The sequence below is a fragment of the Solanum stenotomum genome, chromosome 8 (genome assembly GCF_019186545.1).
Source record: "Solanum stenotomum isolate F172 chromosome 8, ASM1918654v1, whole genome shotgun sequence".
Classification (NCBI taxonomy): Eukaryota; Viridiplantae; Streptophyta; class Magnoliopsida; order Solanales; family Solanaceae; genus Solanum; species Solanum stenotomum.
This window is the reverse complement of record NC_064289.1, coordinates 54,649,618-54,676,183: the sequence shown is the minus strand read 5'-3', so window position 1 is coordinate 54,676,183 and position 26,566 is coordinate 54,649,618. Positions and strand designations below refer to the sequence as shown.

General features: G+C 34.1%; 1 protein-coding gene across 1 annotated transcript; it reads left to right on the top strand.

Moving 5' to 3' along the window:
- The first annotated feature begins 274 nt into the window (after positions 1-274).
- LOC125873955 (anthranilate synthase alpha subunit 1, chloroplastic-like) lies at positions 275-24,588 on the top strand. The gene is made up of 5 exons (XM_049554773.1): positions 275-392; positions 850-1,022; positions 13,403-13,621; positions 23,883-23,969; positions 24,190-24,588. The coding sequence occupies exons 1-5, from the start codon at positions 275-277 to the stop codon at positions 24,586-24,588; spliced, it is 996 nt and encodes a 331-aa protein (XP_049410730.1).
- Positions 24,589-26,566: the final 1,978 nt, after the last annotated feature.

Below are 26,566 nucleotides of genomic sequence, written 5' to 3'. Positions count from 1 at the left end.
AATTTTTTTTGTTTAAAATATCAAATTAGTGTAATCTAATTTAACTTTGAAAATTAATCAAATTGACTTTTGAAAAGTGGAATATGGCAATTAAAAGTGGACAGATATAATATATACATTAATAAGTAACATTAGTGATTCTAATGTAGTCAAAATTAACCTTCATTCACTGAATCTCTTAAAATATTAATATTTTATGGTTCACCATTAATTTAATGAGATTTTACTGTATTTTTAGAGTATAAATAAGTGACCCATTTTCAAAGTCACCATCATGCAGTTGTTACCTATCTGTCATCAGAATGTTCTGCCGGTCTCCCTCATTTCTAGCCGGAGTTCAACTTATGCTCGTCTCCATTACTGCTCTCTCAACTCTTCATTTCTTCGTCATGGTATATATCTCTTGTCTTACCTAACTGCTCAGTTCGTCTCAATTTGTGTGACGTAATTTGACTGTTTGGATTGTTTTCGTTATTTCTTTCTCTATACTATTTTGGATTGTTTTTTTTTNAGTTGTTACCTATCTGTCATCAGAATGTTCTGCCGGTCTCCCTCATTTCTAGCCGGAGTTCAACTTATGCTCGTCTCCATTACTGCTCTCTCAACTCTTCATTTCTTCGTCATGGTATATATCTCTTGTCTTACCTAACTACTCAGTTCGTCTCAATTTATGTGACGTAATTTGACTGTTTGAATTGTTTTCGTTATTTCTTTCTCTATACTATTTTGGATTGTTTTTTTTATTGAGCTAAGGGTCTATCGAAAAAATAAAAATAAATGTCAAGTAGTATGATATGTACGATATATGTGTGAGTAAAATAAATAAATTGTTTTTTTCCTTTTGTTCAGTTATGAATGAGAAGAGGTTCATTGAAGTTTCTAAAAGCGGAAACTTGATTCCTCTGCACAAAACCATTTTTTCTGATCATCTGACTCCGGTGTTGGCCTACCGATGTTTGGTGAAAGAAGAGGATCGTGAAACTCCATGTTTTCTATACGAGTCAGTTGAAGGTCCTAGTGTTGTAAGTTTTTAGCTTTTTGATTGATTTGATAGATATAGATATTTATCGGAAACAGCCTCTCTACCTGCATGAGGTAAGGTCTGGATACAGTCTATCCTCCCCAGATTCCAAGTTAATATCTTAAAAGGTTACTGAACTATGAGAAATTATCCAGCAAAATCATTGAACTTTGTTTTGTTTCAATAAAATCACTCAACTTAAGGCTTTTATTTTAGAAAATCACTCAATTACATTTATCAATAAAATAAATTTGAAATGGCAAGTCAAATTATTTTTATGTCATGTAATCATGGACTCTACCCATACAAAAATTATAAAATCTGTATTTATTTTTATACCGAGTTTTTTTCCTCTTTCGCTCCATGCCATTAGTTTGAACGCATCGGCCGAATTTTCAAACAAATTCGATCTGAATCGACGTCTTGTTCAAAGACAATGAATTACCCAGATTTTTGCTAACTTTCTTGGCATCTTTATTTTCGTACTTTGTTGTTTATTATTATATATATATATATATATATATATATATATATGCAGTGGCTGATCCTAATTACTTAGGCAGCTAATTGATGCCAAGCATCCTGTGTATTATGGGATCTGATTTACCGTTCCTTTCTGGTCTCATAGAGTTAGACACTTATCCTTTCAAAATTAATAGATTTTATGATTTTGTTTATTTGTAGAGTTCATAATTATAATTATATGACATAAAAAATAATTTAATTTGTCATCTAAAATTTGTTTTAATGAAAAATGTACATTGGTGATTTTTTAAGATAAAAGTCTTAAGTTTAGTGATTTTATTGATATAAAAAAAAGTTTAATGACTTTATTAGATAATTTCCTATAGTTCAGTGACCTTTTAAGATATTAACTCCCAGATTCCATTGGGTATGTTGTGGTTGATCATGCTAGGTAAATGTTATAGTTGTTTCTCTCAGGGTCGATACAGGGTGATGGGAGCTCAACCATTCATGGAAATTGTAGTTAAGGAACACAATGTGACTATATTGGACCACCATGCTGGAAAATTGACTCAGAAGATGGTCGAAGATCCGACGACAATTCCAGCAAGTATTTCCAACGGATGCATGCCCGGACTTATTGATGATGAACTACCTGATACTTTTTGTGGTGAGGATTCTGTTTTCACTAATTGTGGTATGAGTAACTTATTTAATTAGTTTCCCACTATAGCTTGCTACAAGGAATAAATATGGGGCTCCGCTCTCGATTAACAACTGGATTTCACTGGAAAACATACACTTATATATTCAGGGGCAGATCTAAGGCCCCGCGAGTGTGTTCATCTGAATAATTCCACATGTGTTGGAAGTAGTTGAGAAATTAAGTAATATGTATGACACCAACATAAAAAAAAGTTGCACTTATGGTATGTTATCTAGCAGTAGTTATTATAAATGAACTGCATTTTCTGTTGGGAGCTTCCATATTATTTAGTCAATCTGATCGGTTCCATCTCATTACGTAGAGTCTAGTCATAGATGTAGTTTTGCATCAGAATTTGGAAGTTTAGCATGCTTCAGCAACAATAGTACTAGAATAGGTTACACTCGCGACTTTAAATTTGTTGGTCATTCATTGTTGATGGAAATGTTACAAATCCCAGGATAACTTGTTCCCCAACCAAACGAGCTTATCTATTTGTCTTAATACTATAAGGACCAAAGTAGAAGTTTCATTCATTTCAAGATTTAACATGCTCCTATAAATTTGTACACTTGGGAATTATTTATGGTCCTGTTCTTTGTCCAGGTTAAGGCAATGGAGTTGATCGATCAACTAGAAGTGGGTCGGAGAGGGCCTTACAGTGGTGGATTTGGAGGCATTTCATTTTTCAGGTGACATGGACATAGGATTAGCTCTAAGGACGATGGTGTTCATGAACGGACCTCGTTATGACACAATGTATTCATACATGGATGCCAGCAAACGTCAGGAATGGGTTGCACATCTCCAGTGATCCTGATGAGAAACAGAAAGAATGTGAAAATAAAGTAGCTTGTCTATGCAGCGCAATCGACTTGGCTGAATCAACTTTTGTTAAGGGAAGATCATCAGTGCTTAAGATAAATGGTTCTGTGCCAAATGTATTTTCAAGGGCCAGAGTACATGAAAAAAAGAAACTAACTAGCCAAATGAAATGAGAATGAATTTGGAGAATCTTAGTAGCTCAATTAGTGAGGGTTTAAATTCCCTACCTTGTAATCTCACTACAATATTTAATATGAGTATTTTAAACAACACTCTACATTAATGTTGCTAAAGTCTTTGACGATGCTGGATGCAATGACATTAACTCAATTGCCGTTAGAAGTTTTTACAATAATAAATATTGCCATTAAAAGTAAATCTATAACCACTAAGCCTAGCACTTAATGAAAAATTTAATCTTAATCATTTAGATCTTAGACATTAAGTTTGTTTGACGCTAAAATTAATCCATAGCCACTAAGACTGACACTTAATGAAGATCTGAATCTTAATTATTAATCAGATCTAAATAGACAGATATAGATAGACTGTTTTTATCAGCTAACATTTTTTTTCTTCATATATGCCATAGGATTTGACAAATAATTTTCTAATGATGATGATGATATGATAATCCGAAAATAAAATAAAGCAAAGTACAACATAAGAAAAAGTGGTACTTGACTAGAATATAAAATTGGAAGTCCAAAGCTAGCTAATAACAAATTTGGGGAAGTCCTAAATCTTGGTAGAGATTAATTTTTTTTTGTAGAGTAACTCACACCCTTCTCCATTAATTTTTCTTTGAGCTAGGTCTCATAATCTTTCAATCTATTGATTTGATTTGAGGCATCAACTCTCCTTGTATATGTTCTCTCACCTCTTCCAACTTATTCTTTATCTTCAACTTCTCATCGTTGTTTCTTGACGAAGACATCTTTGCCTAACTTTTGATATTATATGTCCAACTGCAATATGTAACATAATTAAATAGATTAATTCAAAACTAAATCAAAATACGTACGTTAACAATTTTTTTACTTTTCTTATGTCAAAACATATTGATTTTGTCCATGCATGAATGTACTATAAACCTTTTCAATCTTCATATAAACAAAAAAATTAAACAAACACAAAGAAGAGCAACATTATTAATTGCAAAGTAACTTACACTTTTCAATTCTTTTCTAACTTTCAGTTTCTATTTTATTGTGTCAATTGAAAATATTACTCAAAAATGAAAATTACCATATGGTAGATAGAAAAATATTTACGATTGAAAAGTAGCATAATAGGAAAATACTTGGAAATATAATTTTTTTTTTTAAAAATAATTGTTAATTAGAACTCAGAATAAAAATCAAAAGAAAGGTTGCCATGAAATAAGGAAATAGAAATGTGAGACTTTTTTTTTCATGACTTATTGACATAATATCAACATTTTAAAATAAGTTTCCTTCCCAAAAACCAGGTAAATTGTATTAAAATGCATTTTTTCTTTTAAAAACAAAACTATTTTAAGAAAACGTTTGTAGGAGACTTATTCCTTAAGAAGTGCTCATTACCCCTGAATTTGAAGCTTTTTATTTTGTGTACACCTAAACTATATTCCGTTTTAATTACCACGAACCTGTTTATACCTCAATCGCATGCACCTTTATTGTCCACCTGGCATAGAAATTGACAACAAACTCTAGCAAGCGCGTGAAGAAGTAAATTTTTGCCACATCAAAAAGCTACAACGGTAAAAAAAATAAAATCTCCATTTTTCTTTAATTTTTAGCATCTTTTCAGAACTTTCTCTCTCTATTCTCTAACTATTTATTCTCCTTAATCCCTTCTCCCTTTTCAAATTTCAGAATTTTTCTCTCTTTTTCGTTTTAATTGCATTTGCTAAATCCATGAATTATGGCGAAATCTTAAATGAAAAATAGGGCAAAATATAAATGAAAGTAAAGGAAACAAACAATAACACTTACTTGGTAAGAATTTCAGACAAATTTGAAATTTAATCGACCAACTTCACGTCTAAGAAGACCCAAATCCAGAAATAGTTCCGCAAAATCTGCCCTTTGCTCCGCGAAATCGACCAACTTCACGTCCTAGAGAGCCAAAAGTTTTGAAATCTGCAAGAACTTCACGTCGCTGATTACAGTTCTTAGAGCTAAGGGAGAAGGTGACTATTATTTATTCAGCTGGAAATCGACATCACCACTTTTGTCAACCTGTCACACGCGTGTAGTAACTATTGGAGTAGGTGGACAATAAAGGTGTATACGATGGAGAAATAAACAAGTTCGGGGGGAGGGGGGGGGGGGGGAATGAAAACAAAATATAGTTTAGGTGTACACTGAATAAAAAGTTTCAAGTTTAGAGGGGGTAATGACCACTTTTGCCTTTTTTTTTTTTTCTTTTTCATTTTGTTACTTTTGCATTCACAGTTGTTCGAGCTATTTGATATATAGTATACACCAAAGGCAAGAATGTCTACCTCAAAAGGTAAAATAATTGAGAAGAACTTGGAGAAGTTTGGTAAATACGAAACAAGAGGTAAACAACCGAACAAATGACATTAAAAACCAACAAAAAAGTGAAACTTGATACTAGGCAAGAAAGATTCGAGGCCACAAGTAATCTTTGAATGTTGAAGGACAAAGAGGATCAACTCGAACACAGTTTGGAGAAATTCGAGGTTCCTAAAAGGATAATATAGACTATTTATTTACTCCTTACTTGCTATTATTTACTAGAACGTTTGGATTTAGGATTTTTACAGATTCATTACTCAGAGTTCGTTTAATATTTTCATCACTACCTTTTGTTTTGTTATTCTTTACCTTTTTTTTTTTTTTTTTTTCTAGATATTCAAATAAAAGAAAATTTAGTTTATCCTAACACATATATTGATTGAGAACTGATCTGCCTAACTTTTTGTTTCAGATTGAAGAAATTTTAAGTTCTTGAAAGAATGCTATAGCACTATTGTCTCTCTTTGACAAAAAAGAGTCTAATTTATTTTAAAACAAACAAAACAGATGGATGAATTTGGTTAAATTTGTGCGAGTTAAAATAAATTAAAAGGAGATTGAATAATAACTTATTATACAAAATTTGCAGAGATCATGTAACAACGTAATAATGTAATAATATAACAACTGGAAATAGTTCCTTCTAGACAAGATCTGTTAATCTTGTATTGGGCTTTTTGGTCGTGTACTTCTCCTTAGCATGGTCTCAGGCCCAAGAACGTCTTCAGTTGTGTCTAGGCCCAACTCGTTATCAGAATTCATAATAGATCAAATGTATAGTTAAATTTGAACTAATCAATAGATTTATCCAAACTCAATTTTTTTCCATTTGATTGTTTGTTTTTTCATAATTTGTTTATTTGTCAAACCAAACTTATAGTAATGACTTTTTTTTTAAAAAAATATTACATATGGTTGTATCTAAGTAACAAATAAAACCTATTTTTGTCTTATTTTTTTTATTAATTGGAAAAAAATTCAAAATTAAAGTTGTGGTCTAATTATCAAACAAAACGATAGTTTGCATAATTATATCAAATGTAGAATTTTTTTAGGATCTGTTATATCACTAATAGAGGGTGAATTTAAAAAACGTTCGCTATATTAGGTAAATATAGTGTATAAGACCTCATTTTTTTTATATTAAGATTAAGATGTTTGAATGAATAAATCTTAATGATTAAGATGTTTTTCAATATCTGAATGTTCATACTTTATTTATTATAAATTATAGAGGTGATTGGTAGTAGGGATTGGAGGTAGATAATGTAATGACCTGGTTGGTCATTTTTTAAAATTTTCGTGAAATTACCGTTTTACCCCTCCCGATTTTGACCTCGATTTCTAATTTCTGATTGAATTTTGAAAGTTTGTTTTGAGATTTGAGTAAAAGTTGAGAATTTGGTAAGATTTGAATTTGAAAGGCTAAAGTTATTAAAAACGTGTTTACATAGATCTCAAAATTTTGTAAAGCTTCTTTGAGATATTTTCCTAAATAATATACAATCAAATATAAAATGCGTGAAGTTTTACTAGTAGAAAATTTAGAAGTAAATTATGTTGTTGCTTAGATTGTACTCAAGTCAAATCTTTTTGCTAGCTCGAAAGAACTCATATCACTTATTAAATTAACTTGAAACATACACTCAACTACTCTGGCAATTGTCATTATTAACTATATAAATGGATCATGCTTTAGGCACATTATAACTTTTGATTATTTTTAACTATTTGAACCTTTTCTTAATACTATATCTAACATATGTATATATTTTAGGGAAAAAGGACAAATATACCCCAAACTATCGTAAATGGTATGCAGATACCCTCCGTCATACTCTAGGGACATTGGTGCCCCTATCGTCCAAAAACTAGTTCAGGGGTATATTTGTCCCCTTTCCCTATATTTTATGGATGGAAATGTTATGAAAAATACTTTATTAGTAACATTGTAGGGAATTGTTTTAAGCTCGAGGCTTGTTAATGAGACTCCCTTAAGAATATTTCACATGATGTACATGCATCCTCAGTATTCAACAAGCACTTATGATAGATAACTAGGAAAATATTTACGCAATGATCCGGTTGGTCATTTTTGGAAAATTACCATTTTGCCTCCCCTATTTTGACTCTAAGTTGTTTCTAATGGAGTATGGAAGTTGGTTTCAAACTTTGAGTTTAAAGTTGAGGATTTGTGAGTTTTAAATTTGAAAGGCTTAAGTTGCTTAAAAGTGGGTTTCAGAGTCTTTTGGAGTTTTGAGTGTTGGAATAAAATTCCGTCAATTCCATTAGTTTCGGGATGTGGAAATTGGTCTATAAAAGTTGTCGGTTTCAGATTTAGAATCTTCTTGAGGATTTGAGGTCTTACGTTGTGGAATTGTGGAAATTTAGCCTTTGGGTTGACTTTGGTCAACATTCAAGGTTCAGATGCTTGATCGAATTCTGAGAGTTCTATTGGATTTGGATAATTTTATTTTGAAGTGAGGTCTTGGTTTAATTTTTAGAGGTCTCAAGCTAGTTTTAGCCTTTTTAGGCATTGTGTTAGTTTCTTGTGGTTTCTAGGATGTGGGGTGAAGGAGACCTCAGATTCATCTTTTAATGGTTCCATTGAGTCCGGAAAGCCGAGTATTATTGATTTGCATGTATGATTTGTGTGTACAGGGTTTGAACGAATCCCACGAGTCCATTCGATGTTTGCTAACCTCGCTTTTGCGAAGGTTAGTCCGCTTAAGTGAACCTTGGCGAAAGTGAATGGAGCATCGCTTTTGCAAAGAAGTCTACTTCAGTGGGGTTCGCTTAAGTGAACCGGAGGCTACTTTTGCGATGTCCGCTTAACTAAAATGAAGATTTTGAATTGATTTTATTCTTTTTTTCGAAATGGTTGCGACAAATGGTATCAGAGTTAGGTTCATAGGTCTCATGTGTGTACAAGCCAAGTCTAAGTAGAGACTTAAGGATACATATACGTCTATTCTTATCTTTGAGATGCTATGAAGACTGTTAGGAAGCTTTCTTTTGTTCATTCTTTCTTATCGTCGGTGGTTTCCTTTGCTAGTGCTTAGTCGTTGCATGTTGTTTTGGCAGATGTCATGGACTAGAGCTTCTATTTCCAGAGGTAGGGGAGTAGTTCTTGAGACCTCAACAAGGGGTAGAGGTTGGGCTAAAGCTAGAGACCTTGCTCGTGGAATTGCATTGACTAGAGGTCGTGCCGATGAATCGGCACCAGCTAGAGGCAGAGCTAGAGAAACTTCAGTTGAGCCACATATTGAGGTTGCTTAGAACCAGGTTCCTCATAGGTTTAAAGCTCACTTGTTTCAGGAGACTTTGTTGAGGATACTTGGTGCGCTAGAGAGCCTTTCTTAGGGTGGTGCGATAGGTACACCACATGGTTTTCAAGCTAAATTAGGAGCGCAGACTCCAGGTTAGCAGCAACAGACTTCGGGTATTCAGGATCAGATGGGTCAATTACTAGTGGTTCCAGCATTGGTTATAGGTGTTCAAATTGCTCCTAAGATTATTCTGGTTTCAGAAGATTAAACCACATGAGTTTCAAGGTTGTAAGAGAGATGATATTCATGAGTTCTTGACTCTGTGCCATGAGATGGTTGAGGAAGTGGGTATGATGGATGCTCGTGATGTTCATTTTAGTGCACTTCAACTACACAGACTCGCCAGTGAGCGGTGGAGGACTTTTGGGAGATCTAGACTAGTTGGATCTCCTCTAGTAGAGTGAGATGTGTTTTCTAGTAGGGGTGTGCAAAAATCGATTTAACCAATAAATCGAACCGAAAAAAACACTATTGGTTTATTGATATTGGGTTATTGGGCTAACAGTTTTTAAACGATTTTGCAAAATTTTTTATTGGGTTATTGGTTCAATTTTCGGTTTTATAATTTTTGTTAATGGTTAAACCGATAACCCAATAAGACTATACTAAATTTACTAGTCTTATTGTTAATGGTTAAACGATTGTTACCTTCACACTTTTTGTTAATGGTTAAACGATTGTTACTTTCACACTTTTTCCTTTGAATGTGTCTAGTGTCTAAACTTGCAAGAAAAATGATTGTTACTTTTATGATTATTACTTTCATGCCAAATGCTGGAAAAATCATGTGGTTTATTTGAAAATTTTCTTATCGTATATATAATATATATGAGTATTTTCTTATTGGTTAAACCGAAAACCGAACCGTTAAGTACCATAAACAGATTAACCAAAAATCGATAAGAAATATGTTATTGGTTTGATTATCGGTTTGAAGTATTTACAAACCGAAAATCGATAAACCGAACCAATAACACCTAAAACCGAACCGAACCGACCGATGCGCACCCCTATTTTCTAGTGCTTCCCAATACCGCTTCATTCCTTGGAGAGTGGAGTAAACTGAGGTTTGAGATAGGGCAATTTGTCTGTGACTGAGTATGAGGCCCGATTCTGTGAGCATTCTAGGCATGCTATTACTATTGTTCCTGATGAGGCAAAGAGAGTTCACTAGTTTGTATGAGGGTTGACTTTCTCTAATTTTTATGTGAATTCAATAAATATGATACTATCTCTGTCCATTTTTAATCGTTATGGTTTTATTTTTTTAAGTCAAACGGTGATAACTTTGACTAATATTTTACGATGTATTTTTTCATCATATTGATATGCCAAAAGTTGGAAATTATAGTACTTTTCGAATAATTTTTGAATATCTATTTTTTACAAAAATATCGAATAAATGTAATCTAATTTAACTTTGAAAATTAATCAAATTGACTTTTAAAAAGTGCAATATTTTATGGTCCACCATTAATTTTGTGAGATTTTACTTTAAATGTTTTTTTATAGTATAAATAAGTGATCCATTTTCAATTTTATCCCTATTTATTGTTTTTTAATAAATCTTAAAATATTATTTAGAAAATAAGTAATTAATACTAAGAATAAAATATAAATTAAAGAAACCCTAAGTTGTCGCATAATCTGACACTAGGATCATTATGGATGACCAAACAAATAGAAAGTAGAAGTTCAGTAAAACCTCACTAATTTAATACTCGATAAATTAATAATCTCTCTAAGAAAATATTTTCCTCCGGTCCCGATTTGGGTCAATGAAAAAAATCACTCATTTCGATAAGATAATAAGATAATATATTTTTAGAAGACCCCTATATAAATATATGGTTGATTTTTGTGATATCTTTTAAATGAGAAGCCATTTTTGGATATGGTTTCAAGAAATTTCCTATGTTGCTTATATAGTTTATTCTCACCATCATACATTGGATGTTTTTAGTAAAAATATAATGAATAATAATTTGATTATTAAGAAACAATGAACATTTTGTATAATGAATTCAATTTTATAATGAGTTATTGAATTTATTTTACAATAAATAATTTTACAAAAAAAAAAATATTAAAATGAATCATATACATACATTTTACTTTATGTATAATAAATATATTTTTGTATGAATTCAGTAAATGTAATTAGTAAGATACAATCATTTTGATGTATTCATTGTACTTTATATATAATAAATAATTTTATTTTTATGTGAATTCAATAAATATTCAACTACCTCCGTCCACTTTTAATTGTAGTTTTCTTTTTTGAAGTCAAACGATAATAACTTTGACTAACATTTTACGATGTATTTTTTCATAATATTGATATGCAAAAAATTAGAATTTATAATACTTTTCGTATAATTTTTGAATATCTAAGTTTTTTTGTTTAAAATATCGAATGAACGTAATCAAATTTAACTTTGAAAATTAGTCAAATTGACTTTTAGAAAGTGTTATATGACAATTAAAAGTGGACAAATATAGTATATAAATTAATAAGCTACATTAATGATTCTAATGTAGTCAAAATTAACCTTCATTCACTTAATCTCTCAAAATATTAACATTTTATGGTCCACCATTAAATTCGTGAGATTTTACTATATTTTTTTTTTGAGAGTATAAATAAGTGATCCATTTTCACAGTCACTATCACAAATCTTTCATTTCAATTTTGCACACCATAAAATGCAGTTGTTACATCGGAATGTTCTGCCGTTCTCCCTCATTTCTAGCCGGAGTTCACCTTATTCTCGTCTCCATTGCTTCTCTCTCAACTCTTCATCTCTTCGTCATGGTATATATCTCTTGCCCTTCCTAGCTACGCAATTCGTCTCAATTTATGTTACGTAGTTTGATTGTTTGGATCGTTTTCGTTACTTTTAGAGTCGAACACACTTAATGTCTAAGATCTGAATGATTAAGATTAAGGTCTTCATTAAGTGCTAGCCTTAGTGGTTATAGAATACTTTTACCAACAATATTTATTGTTGTAAAAACTTATAACGACAATTGAGTTAATGTCATTGCATACAACAATCTATATAAATGCTGCTAAAGTCTTTGGCGATTTTGGATGCAATGATATTATCTCAATTGCCCTTAGAAGTTTTTACAACAATAGATATTGTCAAAAGCCAAATAAGTTAAATATGTTTAAATGACTTAAAATAAGTCAAAAGCCAAAGTAGGTCTCCCCCTACTTTTTTAGTTTTTGACTTAAAAGTCATTTAAGTTTATCTTTTTATTTTTGACTTAAAAACTATTTTTTTAAGTCAATCCAAACGGGCTCTAAGAAACAATGAACATTTTGTATAATGAATTTAATTTTCTAATGAATTATCGAATACTTGAATTTATTTTACCATGAATCATTTAACAAAAAAAAAAAATATTACAATGAATCATACACATACATTGTATTTTATGCATAATGAATATATTTTTATATGAATTCAATAAATATAATTAGTAAGATACAATAATTTTGATAAATTCATTATACTTTATATATAATAAATAATTTTATTTTATGTGCATTCAATAAATATGATACTACTCCCGTCTACTTTTAATTGTCATAATTTTCTTTTTTGATGTCAAAAGATAATAACTTTGAGTAAGATTTAACGATGTATTTTTTCATCATATTGATATGCAAAAAAAATGGAATTTATAGTACTTTTCGTATAGTTTTTGAATATCTAAATTATTTTTGTTTAAAATAATAAATTAATGTAATCTAATTTAACTTTGAAAATTAGTCAAATTGACTTTCATTAATGAGTGGACAGATATAGAATACAAATATTAAGTTACATTAATGATTCTAATGTAGTCAAAATTAATCTTCGTTCACTGAATCTCAAAATAATAATATTTTATGGTCTTCCATTAATTTCATGAGATTTTACTATAAATGTTCTTTTTCAGAGTATGAATAAGTGATCCATTTTCACAGTCACCATCACAAAATCTTTCATAAAATGCAGTTGTTACCTATCTGTCATCGGAATGTTGTGCCGGTCTCTCTCATTTCTAGCCGGAGTTCAACTTTTGCTCGTCTCTATTGCTCCTCTCTCAACTCTTCATCTCTTCGTCATGGTATATATCTCTTGTCGTACCTAGCTACTCTGTTTATCTCAATTTATGTGATGTAATTTGACTATTTGGATTGTTTTCATTATTTATTTCTCTATACTTCATTGGATTGTTTTTTCATTGAACTAAGGGTCTATCGAAAAAAAAACAATAAATGTCAAGTAGTATGATATGTACGATATATGTGTGAGTAAAATAAATAAATAAATAAATTGTTTTATTTATTACTTAGCTTTTTGATTGATTTGATATATATACATATTTATCGAAAACAAAAATCTCTACCTCCATGAGGTAGTTGTAAGGTCTGGGTACACTCTATCCTCCCCAGATTCCACTTGATGGGATTCCACTGGTTATGTTGTGGTTGATCATGCTATGTAAAAGTTATAGATGTTTCTCTCAGGGTCGATACATCATGGTAGGAGCTCAACCATCCATGGAAATTGTAGTTAAGGAACACAATATGACTATATTGGACCACCATGCTGGAAAATTGACAGAGAAGATGGTCGAAGATCCGATGACAATTCCAGCAAGTATTTCCAATGGATGGAAGCCCGGACTTATTGATGATGAACTACCTGATACTTTTTGTAGTGAGGATCTCTTTTCACTAATTGTGGTACGAGTAACTTATTTAATTAGTTTCCCACTATAGCTTGCTACAAGGAGTAAATATAGGGCTCCGCTCTTGATTAACAACTAGATTTCACTGGAAAACATACACTTATATATTCAGGGATGGATCTAAGACCCCGCGAGGGTGTTCATCTGAATACATAAGTGTCATAAATATTTCCACATGTGTTGAAGTAGTTGAGAAATAAAGTAATATGTATGACACCTACATAAAAAAGAAATTTCACTTATGGTATGTTATCTAGTAGTAGTTATATTAAATCAACTTATCCCCAATTCTCGACCAACTCCAATATAATTTTTAAATGAACTGCATTTTCTGTTGGGACCTTCCATATTTATAATTTAGTCAATCTCATCGGTTCCATCTCATTACGTAGAGTCTAGTCATAGATGTAGTTTTGCATCAGAATTTGGAAGTTTAATATGTTTCAACAACCTATACTAGTGATCTCGGGACCAGGTCCCTCGACAGAATAACAGTGCAAAAGTAAAAGTGTGGTAAATAAATAGCACAATGTAAAACATGCACAAGAGTTTTACATGGAAACCCCCTTGCTTAAGCGGGTGAAAACCACGACTTGTCCTCACAGGATTTTCAACCCAAACTCCATTTCACTCAAACGGAGCAACGATTCAGATTATAACTTCTTGCAACCTAGGAATTTACCTCTAAATCCCTTCCCTCTTAATGTAGTAACTCTAACACAAAGAAAGAAACCAAGCAAATACCACACTGCCCACTAAGCTACCTAACTCTTGATAACTTAGAATTTGACTAAGTAGATACAACACTGCCCACTAAATCAGTTACCCTTAACTGACTTAGACTTTTAGATGAACAGAAAAAAAAATCTAATTCCATTATAATATATGAATAGATTTACAATTTAAGCACATAAGATACACAACTCTAAATACAACAAGACGCTTCAGTACTCCATCTGGTCCCTTGTTGATATGAGCAGTGTTCTTCCTTTAAGATGGTCTTCTCTTTTCAAGCTTGTGAATTTTCAGCGAAAATCCAAGTTTTGTTTACCGAATCTTAAGTTTGTGTTTTGTGTTGAGAAATTATATCAAAATGAACACAAACTCCTTGGGACCGCCATTGACTGAGAGCTTGTCTCTCTGGAAAGACGTGCACCTACCACATTAGAAATGACAACTTTTCTGATAGCTGTCTTGTCGTCCTTTGACATACGCAGTCTTGAAGGGACCAGGTTCCTTGCAAACTTTTCTTAGTGAGTTCTTGAGAGACTTGCTGGCTCCCTCTCCTTTTGAATGAATGATTTAATTTGTTATTTGTCATGTTGACTAAGTCAACCATAAAGAGTTATTTACCATTGGACAAATAACCTCGTCCATTATGATTGGTGTAGTACGCTGACGCTTCACCAACCTTTGACAGGACATCTTTACAGTTGTACACCACTATAGATCTGGACGAGCAAACTCAGCCAGGGACCGAACCCCTGCAATTGTGAGCCACTGAAACAGACAGTCTCGTCCGCTTTTCCTGTTGGTACAGTACGCTGCACTTTTCACCTACCACCTCACATGACAGCTTTACAACTGTGCTTTATTTAAATCTGGACAAGTGCACTCTGCCAGGGACCAGCCCCTGCATTCGTGAGGATCATAAAAACACCTAGAATATAACATTTCCCCCCTTTTTGATGATGACACACAAATATTCCTCACACTGAGTTTATTCATTCATTTCACTGTCATCAGTCCCAATAACAAGGATATGGTTCCTTGTTAGATCTCTAAGTTCGTTAAATCATCAAAACTTAACATCAGCTCCAAAATAACATTTTACCCCTTTTTGATGATAACAGACTTATTCACTAGTTCCCCTTTCAACAAGAACTCTTTAGGTAACTGGAGTTTCATCATCCCCGAGGTTTGTCAAATCATCAAAACATCAAAATAACATTTCTCCCCTTTTTGATGATGACAAACTTGTTCAACTTCTTCCCCCTATCGGCATGACCATGTCCTCTACAAGTAGCTAGCATTGATTCCCCATATCGGCATGACCATGTCTTCTTCAAGTAGATAACCTTATTGATCTCATACTATAAGATTCCCCTTATCGACATGACCATGTTTACTTCAAGTAGCTAACATAATTGATCTCATACCTTAACAATTTCCCCCCTTTTGACATCACGAAAAAGGTTAAAGCAGTAAACCAAGTTGATAGAAATGCAGTTCAAGCAAATTCATGGACACTTGGGCAACATTGAGCATGAGTAAAAATGCATAAAATAATGAGACAAGTCAGTAGAAACAAGACATTTTTCATCCATAAATAAAAAATCAGCCATTAAAGCATTGCAAATATGATTATGAATGAAAACTAGAACAATGCCCACTCAATTTTGATAGAAAAAGAGGAATGATGACTAACATAGAAAGTTAGGAAGAGAAGGGATGACTTAGAGGTAAGGGATTGAAAAAAATAAAATTAGTAGAGAATATCCCTTAGCATGGTATTTTCAGAAGCCTCTCTTGAAGCTCTCATTCTTTCCTGCCTAGCCTTAATGTTGAACCTTCAGGGTTGCTAATTTTTTTTTCCAACCTGGTCCCTCTGGTTGTGCTGTTTCAGAAGCTGAGCCTTAAGACAAACCATTTCGGTATCCCTGTTACCAATAACAACTATCATAGCTTCCAACGCAAGCCTGAGTTTCTCATTACAAAAAGATTAGTAGAATCAAACTTACTCAAGGCCTCCGAGATGAATGGATCAATAACTGAGGAACCATTTCATTTTTTTTTCATATTTTTTATCGTCAGACACCCTCCTATTCAGAAAACATTGAGTTCTCAGAGTATCAACCTTTTCCTTTTTGAACATCATCTTTTCCACCTTCTTCTTTTTGTTTGTAGGACCTGGTCCCTCTTCACACTTAAAAACATCTTTATCAGAAAATTCTAGCAAATGGTATAACCATTTGAAGTGTTTTTTGAGAAAGGAGAAAAGAAGGTTTTGAAAATTTCTGATTTTGGAAGGGAATTTGAAAAGAAATATGGAGTATAAATGAAGTGAAAGAAAGTGTCAGTTTGGTACTCAAATGATGGGACAACGGTCAGATACCAGAATGACAGACATGTGGCAATTGCAACAGTTCTCATGCATAATTCAAACTGCAATGTTAAGAGTGCTAACCTTTGAGAACGGACCGGGTCCCTCTCTGTAGTTTGAATGTGATGGCTTAGATCTGTCCTAACCTACCTTTTCCTTCAGCCCTTTTTCCATGTGTATACTTACAGAAGGTATGAGACTGAATTTGCTAAAACATACATAACTGAAAAGTAAGGATACCTGCTCCATTTGCATAGTTGATTAATGTCTCAAGGACACTTCTTCCAATTCCAAGTGTCAACGATCGCTAGTCAGTATATAACCCAACTAACTTAGTTGTGATTGTTCCCACAGAGAGCGGTACGTTCTTAAGATTTAATAGGTAAGTACGAATAAGTTCAAATCAATCATAGGAATAGACATTATCGAATAAAAACATAATTTAAATAAGGGGATTACACTAATGTCAAATGGGGGGTTTTGGTTGTGCAATTAACAACTCCAAACAACAACAAATAACACCAAAAATGGCAATAATGAGACGGGTTCTTGGGATGTGATTCGATTACAGACTATTATAGACAAATGGGTAGTTGCAACTATTAGAAAACAACTGAAAATCAGTGAGTAAGCTAGACTATAGAGTGGATAAAATTTCTCTCGAACAATTTACCTCGAATCAAGTCGATTTCTCTCGAACATCAACAAACATGCAAAATAAGAACCGCCCACACCTTAGTCCATTCACTCTCTCGAGCTGAGTGTGTGGAAAAGGGTTTAAGATTCACTCTCTCGAGCTGAACCCAGGCCAACCCAATACCCAACGACCATCAATCAAATACCTTAGTTCTAAAACCTCTCTCTCGAACAAGCCAAAAACACAAAGATGGAATCATATTTGCAACTGCAATTCCTAAATTAACACACAATAAATGATTGAACTCACTTCTAAACAACAATTACACTAGCAATTAGCAACACCCATTAGCTAAATTAGCCCATAATCACATAATCACACACCAAGAATTGGAGTTTTAGCTAGACATCATAAAAATATAAAAATCGTTACCAAATTGTGTTTCCATTAACTGGGTAAGATTAATTTCGTCTTTACAAAGGTCCAAATTGAAGAATCTCAAATACCCACTTTCAATTTCTCAAAAATGAAAAGTTTCAATTCTTCAAAGTTAAGGAAAACTTGTCTCTCAATTCAAAACTCTCAATTCCAGATGAAAAAATGATTATAAGATATTGATAAATCTCTCAAACTAAATATTCAAAAGTGTATTTATAGCCGCCAAAAATATGCTGCGAAGAGCCATTCGGCGCAGTAAGTCGGGCTCGCCGATCAACTCGGAGATGCGCCTTTTAGCTAATTTCATCGCCTTTTTGTCTTGACCTTCAGCAACCTCCAGGTCTGTAACTTTGGGCGATCTAACACTGTATCGCGGAACCACTCGGCCATCCGCTGACTACCCATTTCTCTCACCAACTTGATTTTCTCCTTCAGGGCTTAGCGCTTTAGAACTTTAGGGAATCATTGAGGTCACTCGGCGAGTCGCCAAATGGACTTGGCGATCACCAGACTCTCTTTTCTTCATTTTTTCAACTCGCTTTGTTCCTTTTGCAATTTAGTGTCCATGCTTTGCTCCTTAATCCATAATCTTGAAAATCAAGGACTTTTCATCGGTTATTGGCACTAAATGAACATTTGAGGACACTAAACCTATACAAATAAAGCCCTAAATGAGTCCAAATCTCAGACTCATCAGTAGTCATGAGAGAGTTGATTTCTTCAGGCAGAATCCATTCAAGAAGATTTCAGCATTCCCAACATCAGTTTGATTAGCTCAGCGAGGTCTAATAGGAGCTTCAAGATGCTTCTTGGTCTACAAGAGTTGAGCACATCAAGCTGCACTTGCTACATTCTTTGCCTGAGTTGTTGAAAGAGCAACTGAATTAATCTTGCCTTTTAGTTCCCCATGAGTGAGAAATCAGCCTAGAACATAAGCCAATCCTGAGGTAGTATTTCTATCAACTTGATACCCAGCATAATCAGCATCACATATTCATTCAAATCAAAAAGTCTCCTGATGGACATAATAGAACCAGGTCCCTATTTTCTTTAAGTGTCTTCGTATTCTTTTAGCAGTCCTCAAAATGTGATTCCTTTGTACAAGAATGGAATATTTGAACCAGGTTCATCAACATCCAACTTCAAGTTAGTGCCCATGAGAGTATGAATTGTCCAGGCATCCATAACATGAAATGTTTTCAGCAGCTTCTTTGACCTGGTACTAGGTCCCTCTCTTTGTTCAGACATCAATTGCCCTGATCATGCTGTGCTATCTTCTTCCCTTCAGCTAAGTTACTATGAGTACATATATGTTCTTGACAAACTGGTCCTTGCTTAGGGCTTTGGTGAAGATGTCAGCCACTTGATCTTCCATTTTGCAAAACTTCATGATAATATTACCCTTTTTTAACATTGTCTTGACTTCAAGTATGTTAAGACTTTTGAGCAGCTCATTGATGTACTTTTCTGGACAATTGATGGTACCTTTAAAGGTTTGCTGAATCTGTAGCTCTAGGAAGAAATCTCCCATCGTGCTCATTTAGAACTTACTACCCATGAATGCGACAAACTCTTCACACAACAATTCAAAAGGTTGCTCCAAAGATGACATCATCGATATACACTTGAATGATCAGCAATTCCTTTCCTTGTGATTTCAAAAAGAGGTTTTTGTCAATTTTACCTCTTTTGAAGCCATTGTTGAAGAGGAACTTGGACAACCTTATAGCTTGTTGGGGAACCGAGTGTTATACTTTGCTTCTTTCAAACTGAGCTTGATCAACTTCTTCATTCTCACCTTCAGAATTCACATTATAAGTTTGAACTACATCATATTCGTTCAGCACTGTCTACAGGACTAGGTCCTTTATCAAAGTTCATCATCTGCATCAGCTTCCTTGAGATTGCTGGATTCATGAAGAAGGCGTTCTTTAGCAAGCTCACTATTTAGACCGTCTCTCTAATTCTGAAGCAACCCTTCCATCTCAGAAACTTCTTTCTCTTGCAATTTCTCAATTCTTCCAGACTCATCAAAAATCACATGACCACCTTTTTATACACCCGATAAGCCTTGCTGGAAGAAGAGTGTACCACAACTATTCTTTCATCAACATTGAAATCAAAATTCTCAATATCATCACTTTGGTCACAAAACAGTAGTATTCACCACTTCAGCCTGAAAGTTGTTTAAAAGATTAAAAGCCTGCATATTTCACTTGAAGGGTGGTCTGATCTGCCTCTTTTAACACAAGCATCACAAACTTTGTCATCTGCATATTTTATTTTGAGCAGACTGAGGACCAGGTCCTTTGACACAAGTTTGTTAAGCAGATGAGCTTTCACATGGCCGAGTCTCCTTAGTCATTGATCAGTAATCTAACCTTGGCCACAAATGAGAGTGAGATTGTTACAACGAGCAAAGTTCAAATCAGTAATATACATGTTTTTGCATCTCTTTTTTGTCAAGATTATCACCCGAGAGAGCAAGTTTGTGACAACCCATTTTTCTCACAAGCACTTAACTTCACTTTATTCATCACAGATCTGTGAAACACTTGAAAGAATGTGCTTCTACCATTGACATTGTACATATCCTAAATAGTGTGTTCTATAGATTTTCCAAACATGCCTACACAAAAAATATACCATTTCTTGCCATCTCCAAATGAGACACCTCCACCTTGAAGTGCCTTGAGAGAGAGGAAGTTTTGCAGTTTTCTCAGTCATGTATTTTGAGCATTCACTATTAATAAACCAACACTAACTGATGCTACCTCCTCTCACTTGCATAGCAAATCACTTGTTAGCCTTGAGAACCCATTTGAGATGGAGTTCCCAGTAAGCAGATAACAGAGTGATGGGAGAATCTTTTGTTTAGTAAGGCATACTGGTTTCTTCAACTCTGGACCAGAAGCAGGACCAGGTCCCTTCTTCAGTCTATTCCTCTGTTTGGAATAGTTTGACACACTTCCTTCATTTTTTTTTCAAAATTGGGCAATCTTTCTTAAGATGTCCATCTCGACCACAATACATACATAGCAGATTATCAACATCAGAACCATTTTTGTTGCAAGGATTGTATGATAACTCTATCTTCTCATACTCCAGTCCTCTTCTATTGTTGTTGGCTTGACCAATTAGATTTGTAAGAATCTTAGAAAATTTGGTCCATTTGAGGGATTTTTCAAGTTCCTCTTTTACATGGACCAGGTCCCTCTCCCACTCAAGGTTTCTTTCTAAAGTCAATTCCATCTTCATTTCAGCAGTGTGCAACTTATTTTCAAGCTCCAGCTGCAAGCTGCTTGCCTCATTCTTTTCTTTAAAAATTGTATTAGTTACCCATTTCATCTTTTCCTTCAGTTCTGGATTTTCAACTTCTAGAACAACCATTTGATTTTCAATATCAGATATTTGAGTAACTAAAGCAATTTTCCATCTTGAGAGATGTCTAGACTATTGTTCACGAGATCATTCTCAGTTGTTAGCTCACTTATCAAATCAAGTAGTACAACAACTAGCTCTCTCAATTTACTGGTAGAAAAAGTGTTCAAGTTTTGCTTGAAGTATGATAGGGTTACCTTTTCATCAACATCGTCCTCATTTGACTTTGCCATGAAAGCATCATCTGAGTGTTCAGAGTCATCTGAATCACTTGAGGAATTTTCCCATGCAGCCATATCCTTCTTCACTGCTTGAAAAAAAGCTTCTCTTCTGCTTGGCCTGTCACGGACTAGGTCCCCCTCTTTGTCTTTACTTTCTCCAGACTTGACATATTATCCGTGGTCAGCTTTGTGCATAGAGCAGTCTCTAATGGAGTGACCTGGTTGATCACACTTGTAACACACGTTACTGGAGCTTGTAGCACCATTGTGATTTTCTTTCTTCATGAAACCTCCACGTTCACTCACGATTTTTGAAATCTTTGAGGGAAATAACCCATGGTCTCATCTATTTCATTAATTTCACTTTGTGACACCTTGAAAGCTAGTGATTCATCCCTTTTTGCATCTCTCCCTTGATCAGCACCACCAATCAAATTTGCCCTCATGTCTTCACCCTTGAGAATGATACCCTTCTCTTTTCTATGCATCTCATGATCTTTAAGATGCTCAAATAGTGTACACAATGTCACTACTTCAGGCTCTCTTGTCTCATTGCTGGTCACACAATCATTTGTTGAAGATCTGGAAGAATTTCCAGTATCTTGGAGACCTGCTTGCACATGGGTACTGGTTTTTCAAAGAGCACGAGCTCCATTGTAATGGTGGAGAATCTTGTGCACATATCATGAACATGTTCACCTTCTTTCATGGTGAAACTTTTGAACTGAGAAGTACAGAAATCTAGCACAGATTTCCTTGTTTCCTCAGTGCCCTCATAGGTAGCTCTCAGCAGATCCCAAATTTCTTTGGCTGATTCGCACGATGAGATCAGATCGTATTCGTTCATTCCAATGCCACACATAAGTAGCTTCCTGGCTTTGTGATTTTTTTGAACTAGTTTCTTGTCAGAGTCATCATACTGTTTTCTAGTTTTGGGAATGACTCTTGTGATCTCTCCAACCTTAACCTCCATGGTTGGCATATAAGGACCTTCACATATCACGTCCCACACTTCAATATCCTCAACCATGAGATAGTCTCTCATTCTAATCCTCCAGTGTATATAGAACTGACCCTCAAAAAGAGAAGGTCTTGTGGGAGACTAACTTCTTTGCACGCTCATTGGTGTCGTCATTTCCTTCAAGAATCTCTCTCTTGGTGTTAACCAGATAGAGAGCCCAATCTCTAATACCAATTGTTAGAATGTATGCGCCTACCAGTGATCTCGGGACCAGGTCCCTCGACAGAATAACAGTGCAAAAGTAAAAGTACTGAAAATAAATAGCACAATGTAAAACAGGCACAAAAGTTTTACGTGGAAACCCCCTTGCTCAAGGGCGGTGAAAACCACGACATGTCCTCACATGTTTTTCAACCCAAATTCCATTTCACTCAAACGGAGCTACGATTCAGATTACAATTTCTTGCAACCTAGGAATTTACCTCTAAATCCCTTCCCCCTCAATGTAGTAACTCTACCACAAAGAAAGCAACAAAACAGATACCACACTGCCCACTGAGCTATCTAACTCTAGATAACTTAGAATTTGACTAAGCAGATACGACACTGCCCACTAAATAAGTTACCCTTAACTGCCTTAGACTTTTAGATGAACAGAACAAAAATTCTAATTCCTTTATAATATAGGAATAGATTTACAATTTAAGCGCATAAGATACCCAATTCTAAATACAACAAGACGCTTCAGTACTCTATCTGGTCCCTTGTTGATATGAGTAGTGTTCTTCCTTGAAGATGGTCTTCTCTTTTCAAGCTTGTGAATTTTCAGAGAAAATCCATGTTTTGTTTGCCAAATCTTAAGTTTGTGTTTTGTGTCGAGGGATTATCTCAAAATGAACACAAACTTTTTGGGACCCCCCATTGGCTGAGAGCTTGTCTCTCTAGGAAGACGTGCACCTACCACATCAGAAATGGCAACTTTTCTGACAGTTGTCTTGTCGTCCTTTCACATACACAGTATTGAAGGGACCAGGTCCCTTGCAAACTTTTCTTAGTGAGTTCTTGAGAAGACTTGCTGGCTCCCTTTCCTTTTGAATGAATGATTTAATTTGTTATTTGTTATGTTGACTAAGTCAACCATAAAGAGTTATTGACCATTGGACAAACAACCTACTCCATTCTGATTGGTGTAGTATGTTGACACCTCACTAACCTCTAACAGGACAGCTTTACAGTTGTACACCACTATAGGTTTGGACGAGCGAACTCAGCCACGGACCGAGTCCCTGCAATTGTGAACAACTGAAACATACAGTCTCGTTCGCGCTTCCTATTGGTGTAGTACGCTACACTTTTCACCTACCACCAGACATGACAGCTTTACAGTTGTACTCCATTTGAATGTGGACGAGAGCACTCTGCCATTTACCAGGTCCCTGCATTTGTGAGGATAATCAAAACACCTCGAATATAACATAGACAATCTTCATAAGCATGGCATTTTTTCCGCTACAGGTGTCAGGAGAGTTACTTGATCATTTAACCTGTTGGGATGAACTGCGAGTTGTATTGCCTGTTGGGACCATCGGTGGAGCACCAATGGTTACACTCTTGGCTTTAAATTCGATGGTCATTCATATTTTATGGAAATATTACAAATCCGAGGATAACTTGTTCCCCAACCAAACAAGCTTATCTATTTGTCTTAATACTATAAGGACCAAAGTCGAAGTTCCATTCATTTCTAGATTTAACATACTGCTACAAATTTGTACACTATGGAATTATTTATAGTCATGTTCTTTGTTCATGTATGATCCAGGTTAAGGCGATGGAGTTGATCGATCAGCTAGAAGTGGGTCGGCGAGGGCTTTACAGTGGTGGATTTGGAGGCATTTCATTTTCAGGTGACATAGACATAGGATTGGTTCTAAGGACAATGGTATTCATGAACGGACCTCGTTATGACACAATGTATTCATACACTGATGCCGGCAAATGTCAGGAATGGGTTGCACATCTCCAATCCGAGGCTCAAATCGTCGCTGATAGTGATCCTGATGAGAAACAGAAAGAATGTGAAGATAGAGTAGCTTGTCTATGTAGGGTAATTGACTTGGTTGAATCAACTTTTGTTAAGGGAAAATCATCCGTACTTGAGATAAATGGTTTTGTGCCAAATTTATTTTCAAGGGCCAGAGTACATGAAAAAAGAAACTAACTAGCCAAATGAAATGAGAATGGATTCGGAGTATCTTAGTAGCTCAGTTAGTGAGGGTTCAAATCTCACTAAAATATTTAATATGAGTATAGTTAAACAACACTCTATATAAATTTTACTAAAGCCTTTGGCAATTCCAGATGCAATGACATTAACTCAATTGCCGTTAGAAGTTTTTTACAACAATAAATATTACTTCTAAAAGTAATTTATAACCACTAAGGCTAGCACTTAATGAACATCTTAATCTTAATCATTTAGATCTTAGACATTAAGTTTGTTTGACGCTAAAAGTAATCCATAACCACTAAGGCTAACACTTAATGAAGATCTGAATCTTAATCATTAATAAGATCTATATAGACAAATATAGATAGATTCCGGTCTGCTTTAATTTAGAGACTGTATTTATCGGCTTTCATAAACTCCATAAAATTTGATAAATAATTTTCTAATGCTTTTTTGGGATTTCTTGACGAAGACATCTTTGAGTAGCTTATATCTCAAACTCGAATTGCTGCAATACGTAACATAAGTGTTGGGATGTAGGAGAACATATAAGGTAGTTTTGGTGATTGATAAAGTGAACATGGTTCACTACTTGTTGTCTTATGTGTACTCTATTAGGTGAACCAGGTTCTCTGACTGCAAAGGACCTGTACAATTATGAGGGATTGCGGCAAAGAAGAAAAAGTGCAGAAATAAAGAAGGAAAAGAAGGAAACAAATATGGAAAGAAATAAAGAAGTAGCAATTCAAGTCAAATAAGGAAAGAAATAAAGAAGCAACAATTCAAGTCAAATAAGGAAAAAAGTAAATATAGACAAGTTCAAGAAGGAAAAGAATTTATTATTCTTTTCCTTGTAGAAGTTGATGAAGGCAAATCAAACTCTATAAAAGGTTCAAGCCATTGAAGGAAAAAAGTCGTCTTTGCATAAACACAAATCGAGAGAATTTACCAGCAAAGCCAGAACAATACCTATTGCATATTCACGAAATTTATCATCTTGAGAGCAATAGTTATTAGAGAAAAAACCCAGGGCTTCGTGACAGCAACGTAGGGACCAAGTTCACGAGTTGTGATCCACTCTGAACTATTGAATGTTGAAGTCTGATCAATTAAAGTCTAGGGTTATTAGTCTTTGTTGTTTTGTTCTAGGTTTATTATTGAGTTGTAATAATTCCTAGATTGTGTAACAAGAAGTGGGTTTGACTTCTTGGGGAGTAGAGTCTTGAGAGAATTGTAACAAGAAGTGGGTTTGACTTCTTGGTGATTAGAGTCTTTAGAGAATTGTAACAAGAAGTGGGTTTGACTTCTTTGGGGTAGATTTAAGAGAGAGTTGTGAGAGAATTGTAACAAGAAGAGTGTTTGATTATAGTTAATCGTTGGAGAGTTAAAGGTACTATAGTTAGTTCATTTTGAGTTGTAATCCTGAGAAGGACATGAATCTTGAAGTGAATAAGATTGTGGTGTGGTTTTTACCTTCCTTGAAGTAGAAAGGTTTCCACGATAAAATCTTTGTTTTATTGTGTTGTGACAAAAGTACAAGAACCTGGTTCTTGTATAGGGGTAAGGTTTCTTCAATAATTAAATAGATTAATACAAAACTAAATCAAAGGACATTTACAATTTTATTACTTTTCTTATGTCATAATAGATTGATTTTGTTCATGCATGATTGTGCTATATACACCTCTTCATAAAAACAAAAAAATAAATAAAGACAAAGAAGAGCAATATTATTACTAACTGTTATGTTTTTAAGAAAAGCAAAAGAACTTAATACGTACTTAACTTTATGAAAGATGACACTTCATATTCTTGCATATTCTCTATTGTTTATGTAAATTACCATATGGTAGATTAGAAAAATATATACTATTGGAATTGGAAGAAGAATAAAAGGAATGATTGCAATGAAATAAGAAAATAGTAGTAATATAGCACCTTTTTTTTCCGTCCCAAACTTTTCTCAATG